The sequence below is a fragment of the Coregonus lavaretus genome (assembly GCF_964263955.1).
Source record: "Coregonus lavaretus genome assembly, chromosome: 1".
Classification (NCBI taxonomy): domain Eukaryota; kingdom Metazoa; phylum Chordata; class Actinopteri; order Salmoniformes; family Salmonidae; genus Coregonus; species Coregonus lavaretus.
Genome location: NC_139988.1, coordinates 51865675 through 51874553, shown reverse-complemented (window position 1 = coordinate 51874553; position 8879 = coordinate 51865675). Strand labels below are relative to the sequence as shown.

Genomic DNA, 8879 nt, shown 5'->3' with positions numbered 1-8879 from the left:
AATCAAATAAAACCGATTGGAGAGCTCACAACTGGACAAAAAGGTCATGTTCGTTTGCGAAAGCAACACAGAAACAGACAAATTAGAGCCAGATCCTCTTCACACCTTTTTATTGCAGAATTGTGATCTGTGATGAATTAACATTGACACTAGTCTGCAGTGTAGCTCAGTTGGTAGAGCATGGCGCTTGTAACGCCAGGGTTGTGGGTTCGTTTCCCACGGGGGGCATTATGAAAAATGTATGCACTCACTAACTGTAAGTCGCTCTGGATAAGAGCGTCTGCTAAATGTTTTTAAGTTAACAATTAAAACAAGTTTAAACACTTCACTTCAACGAATCAACATTGAATGAATCAAAATAATTTCAAAATGTACAAGTTTGTACAAAACCTGTTTGTAAATGTTAGACATCTTAGTAAGTAGGACATTATTTCTAAAGCCTAATTCCAGGTGAACAAAAAAGCAATACCAGAGGTGGCCAAACCTGCTCCAGTCCCTGACCTAATGGGTGAGCAGACCTCTATTCCAGTCCAGCAATAATACACATTAATTATCAACTCATTGGGTTTGAATCAGGTGTGTTATGCTTTGAACACACCGACTGTGAAATTACGCAAAATAGTATGCAACATCCTCTAGATATGTGTGCAACAAAAGTTCAACATTCACCTTCTGCTGCCATTTCTGTCAACCCCTATCGGCATACAGTTTGAGCCATACGTTCGTTAAATCCAACGTACACACGACACAGAAGGCTCTGCAACGCAAAGCTGCAAGGCAAACACAGCGTTCCATTGGAAATGAATGTACTTCTGGTGTACCAAAACGCAATAACACAGTCGGTGTATTCATAGCGTTAGTGCTGGGCTTTAACAGAAGCCTGCACATCAACCATACCTCGAGGAGAAGGATTGGCCTGCTACAGTTGTAATACGTTTGTAGCTGACATTATGTGTGACTTTTAACTGTATTGTTGTATACAACGCTTGCTAAAATAAGTACACATACAACCCATGGCATACAAGGATGTGCCAGCAGTCTCTTAGGACATTCATTGGGACCTCTTCTTCTGCAGACAGTCTTTCGCTGCTCTCCATATCTGAGTAGACATCACACGTAACGTCGAAACGTACCAAACTGCTTTTAGAGACAACTTCCTGGGACTGTAATCGATCTAATCCAAACTATCTATGTCTGAACTTTTGTTTAGGCGACCACACATTTGTCCTAAAGTAGCCTGTAGAATATTTGGCCTAAACTACAGTAAACTCACCGGCTTAAGAGGGAAATGTCTTATTTTACCTCATGGACATGCTCTGAATATGGTAACTCCCCTGTAGCTCAGTTGGTAGAGCATGGCACTTGCAAAGCCAGGGTTGTGGGTTTGTTTCCCACGGGGGGGGGGGGGGAAGCCAGCTAATTTAACAGTTTATAACTTCTATCATGTCACATGAAAACTAGTAGATTATACTGAAATTGAATTAGCTTATTGAGTATTTTTTCAGCCATTATCTGCCAGGACACATCCATTAGCTAGTCTTTTTCATTGAAAATCCAAAAATTCTGGGTAGGCCTAAATAAAGGCTTTCTGATGGATTATAAACAGCATCACATGACTTCACAAGAACATCGGCTACCCAGCTAGCACATAACATTCTGAGAACCATATGTTTCTTAGAGCTTGGTGAGAGTGTGGTTGTCCAATGGCTATTTTGCATATAACCTTCCCACAACTTCCTGGGACTGGTGCAGGATAGTTGCTTGGCTTTGGAACATTCTCAGCACATTTAAGGAAATTGACAAAAAGCATTACCTTAACAGAAAGTTTCCTAAAAGTCCAAACATGGTTACATTTCATTTCAATTTTGGTAATGTTCTAGGAACGCTCTCCAACTGGTTTGACATTGGGAGGTTCTCAAATTGTTCAGAGAACATTAAGAAACAACGTTCTTCTGTGGGAATTTCAGTACCTCAACAGAAGATTCCACACAAGTTCCCATGTGGTTCTATTAATATTTGTACTACATTCTGGGCAATTTCTCAAAAATGGTTTGACTTAAACTCTACGGGATCGGTGTCCCGTAGACGGGACGGTTGAGTTAATGTGCGCTAATGTGATTAGCATGACTGTTGTAAGTAACAGCAAACTTTCCAGGACATAGACATGTCTTATATGGGCAGAAAGCTTACATTCTTGTTAATCTAACTGCACTGTCCAATTTACAGTAGCTATTACAGTGAAAAAATACAATGCTATTGTTTGAGGAGAGTGCACAACAACAAAAAACGTATCACGCCAACTGGTTTGATACATTCACATCTGAAGGTAAATAATGTACTTACATTCAGAAATCTTGCTCTGATTTGTCATCCTAAGGGTCCCAGAGATAACATATAGCATAGTTTTGTTTGATAAAATCATTTTTTATATTCAAATGTAGAAATCAACACAATTTGAACCCCTGCTGTCTCTGGCTCCACACCCACCCCACCCGGCCATCTAGATGTGTGAAAGTTAGTGTTTAAGCAAATGATCCATCATGTATGACATTCCTGCGAATGTGTAAACTTACATTTTGTATTACCATATCCTTTTTGTATGTTCTCTATAGTTATGTACTTGAAAATGTATCAATTGACCAATTCGGCACATTTGGGCAGACTTGATACAAAAATAGTCCAGTATTGCAACGCTTCACTGGATCAATCACACACACTGCTGCCATCTAGGCCAAAATCTAAATTGTGTCTAAACTGCATTATTATATTGTGGCCTTTCTCTTGCATTTCAAAGATTATGAAAAAATTAATAAATTTGAAAACGCATTTTTGTTTTGTATTATCTTTTACCAGATCTAATGTGTTATATTCTCCTACATTAATTTCACATTTCCACAAACTTCAAAGTGTTTCCTTTTAAATGGTATCAAGAATATGCATATCCTTGCTTCAGGTCCTGAGCTACAGGCAGTTAGATTTGGGTATGTCATTTTAGGCGAAAATTGAAAAAAAGGGTCCGATCCTTAAGAGGTTAAGTGATGTTCTCAGAACGTTCAGAGACTGTATGGTTGGTTCTATTTTATGTCCGTTCTTGGCAATATTCAAGGAATGTTGTAAAAAATGGAATTCTACACATTAACATCAATAAGCTCTAAATTCTGTTTTCAGAACATGAAGAAAACGTTCCATAAAAACCACAAGAAAACTTTAGTAACGTTCAGAGAACGTTCTAAGAATGTTATTTAAAAACATATACATTCCATTCTCAGAACATTAAGAAAACTTTCCATAAAAACCACAAGAAAATTTTAGTAACGTTCAGAGAACGTTCTAAGAATGTTATTTAAAAACATATACATTCCATTCTCAGAACATTAAGAAAACTTTCCATAAAAACCACAAGAAAACTTTAGTAATGTTCAGAGAACATTCTAAAAATATTTTAAAACAATACATTCCGTTCTCATAACCAACAAACTCTCTTTATCCTCTGGAAAAGGAAACTGCATCAGCCACCTGCAATTTGTCAATTTTATGGAAAGGCCTATGAAAGTTCATGTTCCAAATTGTTATATTTATTGACCCTTATAAACACTAGCAACTAAAGAATTGGAACAGGGTGTGCCTCAGAGTGATATGTGGAGCCAACCGAGAAAGGGCACGTGTATTTGTATTTAACTCCGCAATAAAGATGGTGAAGCCACAACAATACAAAAAGGCATTTTAGGAGATCATTTTGTGCTACATTCTGCCCTACACTAAGACTTTGAATTTAGAGCCTCAAAGGCAGGCAAGGGAGAGGAAGTAATAATACATTACCTTAACCTTAATCCAAACCCTGACAACACAAGAAGATAATGAGGATCCTTTGTTCTTGTTTGCAAGGAATAAATGAAAGATTTTGCTTGGTGGAGAGGCTAAATTATGTTGTGCTGTGACATGTACCTATTGGTCTATTAGGTAGCTCTTTTGGCAAACACCTTAGGCAGTACAGTCTTACTCTTAAAACACCACCCACACTGTCACCCAATGGTTCACACTTGACAATGTAGAAGTTCCTGCGGCCACAAGACTATCTCCCAGGTCTCCGGTCTCCCCTACCCAGTGCAGCCCAGTGCAGGCAGGTAATGGAGGAAGCTGATTCTTAAGCAACAAATCAATTACATGGTAAGACAAGAGATTAGAGCCCAGGGCTCATCTGCTGCAAATGGGATCAGGGCTGATTAGCGGGGTTTAGGATGACGTACTGCAACTTTGTGGCTCGATCACTCTGCTACTCGCCTGGCTACCTCCTTTTGCAGGAAAAAGATCCACCCGGAATAGCTGTGTAGACCACCATCCTGTCATTTTGGGGGATTTTATGTGAATATTATTATTTTTTAATTTTGGGTGGCAGACTCCTCTACCCACCCAGCACTATGGACTTTCCTGATTTGAGGGTGGTCAGAATGGATATGAAGAGGGGAACCCCTGCCAAAACACATTCTGCAGCTCCCTTCTGGAATGGATTACAATTTTCCAACTGAAACTCTCCACAGGAACATAGTTGCTTAAGGTCATCTGAATTGCTTACCTGTTACAGGAGAAAAAACTTTGAAAAACTAGTTTTGAATATTTTGTATATTCAAATTTGTTTCTTTTTTTAAATCCAAGTTTTGATTTGTGAATAGAATACACTGAGGTAAGCATGGCGTTGATGAAGGTAAAGTTTGACTTGCTCAAACGGGTGAAGCTTGCCCAGGGCCTGTGGCTCATGTACTGGCTGGCAGTGATGACCGGCATCCTGGTCTTCAGCTTGGGGCTGTTCTTTAAGATCGAGCTCCGGAAGAGGAGTGAGATGATGGACAACAACGAAAGCCATTTTGTGCCCAACCTGTTGATCCTAGTAGGCCTAGCTGCTTGCGGGCTGAATGTTTTTGGGGGCAAGGTGTGCCACGACTCTCTGGATGCTGTGAAGTTTGCCAAGTGGAAGCCCATGGTCAAGGGCTACCTGATGGGCTGCTTCGCTTTCAACATCCTCCTGTTCTTCACAGCTCTGCTGTGTTTCTGCATGCAGTTCCAGCTGTACTTCGCCCTGGCTGAGGGTCTGAAGAATGGGATAAAATACTACAAGGATACGGATACACCTGGACGCTGCTTCATGAAGAGGACGCTGGACATGACCCAGATCGAGTTCCGCTGCTGTGGCAACAACAACTATAGGGATTGGTTTGAGGTCCAGTGGATCAGCAACCGCTATCTGGACTTCAGCAACGATGAAGTCAAAGAGTGAGTACTGAAATCAGTAGCTGAGTGAGAGCAATGTTGGGTCTTTTGATTGAGAGAAAAGGGCTATTTTAGGAAAGAAACTGTTGTTTAATTCATGCCAAGTCTTATGAAACATATCTATCATTGCTGCTACATAAGAGTCTTCCTCACTCCTAAGAGTCTTCCTTTACCCATATGGTCTCTTGTGATCTTGTGCAGGAAGCTGGGGATAGAAAATGGGAAGAGATAGCACATGCTGTTGCTCGTGTATGGTAGTGACAACTTAGTTAATGTATAACATACAAAACAAGTAGTTTAGTTAGTCACCTACTTTCAATTATTTGCTACATTTAGAAATCAACACTTTTATTGGGACAAAATGCTATATTCATGAAATGGGTGGAGTTTTTTTGGGGGGTGGAGGATTGTACCTTAACCTTTTTCAAGGTGTACCTTAAAGGGGGTCAGGACAGGATATATATGTAGAGAGCATTAAAGAATGGTGAGATGCAGAGGATACCAGTGTAAGTGGAGTCAGGTTCAAGTGCCAAGTTCTGATAAGCAGATAATCCACGTCCTTCACAGTTTACTGTCCCCCTAAATCATAATAAGACAGCCGTTAACTGTCACTAATAGACTGACACTTAACGCAAACACACTACCCCCTCTCCTCTCCCCAATAATGTGCCCTGGTGGCAACTGATACTGTATTTAGTAGATTTAGATTCTGATTTTAAGGCATTGATTAAAGGGATAGTTCACCTAGATTACAAAATGGCACATTGGTTTCCTTACCCTGTAAGCAGTATAAGCATAAAGGATGACAGCAATCCAAGCTTTGGTTTTGTTTACCTGGCCACTGTTTTAAGTGCTAACTTTTTAGCATTTGTGGCACAAATCCAAAGCAAGTCAATGGTACCTATATTAGAATTGTCGCGCTTCACGCCAAATCAACTATAAGTAACTTTGTTGAGATACACAACTATTTTAAGATTCTTTAGGATAATTTGGACATGAGAGAATATAAGAATATAATTGCAAGTGGGTGGCAATGTGTGGATAGTACATGTGTAACAGTGTGCATGTTTAAATGCATTAGAGTGAGTTTATTTACATATGTATACGTGTGTGCATGTACAGTGTAATTGACTGTGGATCCGTGTTTATATGTTAATTTACTTAAGATATACCGGCGGCCTCTCTCACTCACGAATGATCACATCAAGAGGATCCTTATGAACCCGGTTTAAACTCGACACCTGTTAATATTAGCCAGAAGCCCCACAAATTTTTCTCCTGTCAACAGAAATGCAGCCTCTATATGATACACCTGCGAAACACTGATTGATGATTTACTCATACAGTTATAGTCTAAACTGACACTTGACATGTGGCCAGTTACGATCACATACTTTGCCATGTGAGCCGTTACCTTATGTTTACTCTTCCTACCGAGGCTCATGGGTTCACTGTTCATAATCACTGCCCTTACATCATTTAAATCTCCATGCCTCATATGTCTGTGTTATGGCACTGACGTACACCTGTTACTTGAATGACATACTTTATGTGTCACATGGCTGACATTATTTGTGACGGGTCTGACGTGTCTCTCTTGGCCTTTCCACAGCCGTGTCCTGAGCAACGTGGAGGGGAAGTTTCTGATGGAGAGTGTACCATTCAGCTGCTGCAACCCCGGCTCCCCCAGACCCTGCATCCAGCACCAACTGACCAACAACTCAGCCCACTATGACTACGACCACCACACTGAGGAGCTTAACATCTGGACCCGGGGCTGCCGCGAGTCCCTGGTTGCCTACTACGGAGGCATGATGAACAGCATTGGGGGCCTGTTGCTACTGTACATCATACTGGAGGTGAGTAAGAAAATAATACAGAGATGAAAGGGAAATGGCTGGTGGCATTCTCTGGATGTCCTGTCAATGTCCTTCACTTCAGAGGGTAGCTGGCCACAAATGCTAAAGATCAATTGATGTGACCTCACACACAAGACACACAAGTAATTGATTAGCTGATGATTTGTTTCAATTACCGTCTTAAAGGCATGTGTAGGTAAGTAGCAGAGCAGGGCTAGGCCCAGGGGTAGGGAGAAGAGGATTTGAAAAAGAAGGATGTCCATAGGTTTCCCATTGTAGAAGACAACAGCCATTTCTAAGTATCTAGCTCAGTGAGTATTAGGAAAGGTCCAGCTGTTCCAGGTTGGCCACAGCTGAACAGTTCATTGGGCACACATGCCAACCCTCCTGCCTTTGACTTTGGGAGAACACGTGGCACACAACAAGCCAACTATCACTATACCTTTGCCCTTCTGGCAAACAGGAACTAAAACATGCCATTTCATGGTTGGTCTTAGCACTCACTTGGCTCGACTTGACTTCCATCTAACTGACTTTCCAAAAGACGGAAGTGTTGAAAATCTCAAGTAGAGCTCCAGTGTCTGATCTATGATACACAGATATATGAGCATGAATGCCACCCATCCACCTACCCACCAATAAATACGCCTACCTTACCTTTGTTACCATATTTCTCTGTTTTAAATGGAATTTCATTATAAACTTTGATTATAAAATTTGACACTCTTTTTTTCAAACATCCCTATATTCACTGAGTTATAAACTGACAGTGGGGAAAACTACCCTGGGCAGATTATAGCCCATAACAACAGCTAAAGGAGTCTTGGGACTGAAAGGGTGAGGGATTGCGTAACTGTGGGTGTGGTACACGCGGTGAGGGAGGATCAGAGTTTCTTAGAGGGGTTAATCTGGGCAGAGCAGTGAGCAACAGGTAGCCTTCCTGGAAGCAGGATCTCACTGTACTAACTGACAGACTGAGCACTAACTGGGTTGCTATCTGGGTCAAAACAACAACACTAAATTGTCAGTTTGGGCCAAATCCAAATTTGAGATCTGTGTCAATTGATTGATGTCAATTAATGTCCAATTGACATCAATGAGAGATTTGATCTAAAAGCCAAGCTTTAGTGACTATAAATCAATGTTGATTTGGATCAGTGATTAATACATTTAGAATCACTGTTTTCTAAATCTAAAAAAGAATGAATAGCAGAGATCTTTGGGGGTTCAGAGGCCATACAGATTGTTTAATTGCAGTGTGTCTGTGTAGAGGCTCTTTCAGTGATGTAAGTATCTTGTTTGTGTGGTCCTCAGGCAGGAGTGATGGTGGGCTTACAATACCTGACCACTTCTCTGGAGACCATGGCAGACCCAGAGAACCCGGAGAGTGAGAGCGAGGGCTGGCTCCTAGAGAAGAGTGTGAAGGAGACGGTGGCAGACTTCATAGCGAAGATCAAGGGTCTGGCCGGTGCAGGGAACCAGGTGGGGGAGGGTGAGGAGGCGGTGGCCACTGTGAGTTGAGAGGGTCCCACCCAAAGGGACTGAGGCTTGTCCTATCGATGGGACCTCAAAGAGAAAGAGGAGTGAGAGGAGAGAGATCTTCTCAGTGAAACAACACACAGACACATACACTGTAAACACATGAAAACAAATGCATACACAAACATACCTACACAGACACAAACATGGACGCACATGCACACACCCTTTGAAAAGTGAAGAACTAAACCAACTGCTCAGATGAAGTAAGAACCA

At 41.3% G+C, this 8879-nt stretch overlaps 1 protein-coding gene across 1 annotated transcript; it reads left to right on the top strand.

Moving 5' to 3' along the window:
- Positions 1-4687: 4687 nt before the first annotated feature.
- On the top strand, positions 4688-8645 carry LOC311126910 (peripherin-2-like; the record flags this gene model as incomplete). The annotated part of the gene is made up of 3 exons (XM_084158607.1): positions 4688-5268; positions 6878-7124; positions 8439-8645. 3 exons carry the CDS (start codon positions 4688-4690, stop codon positions 8643-8645), a joined length of 1035 nt encoding a protein of 344 aa, XP_084014733.1.
- Between the last annotated feature and the right edge of the window lie 234 nt (positions 8646-8879).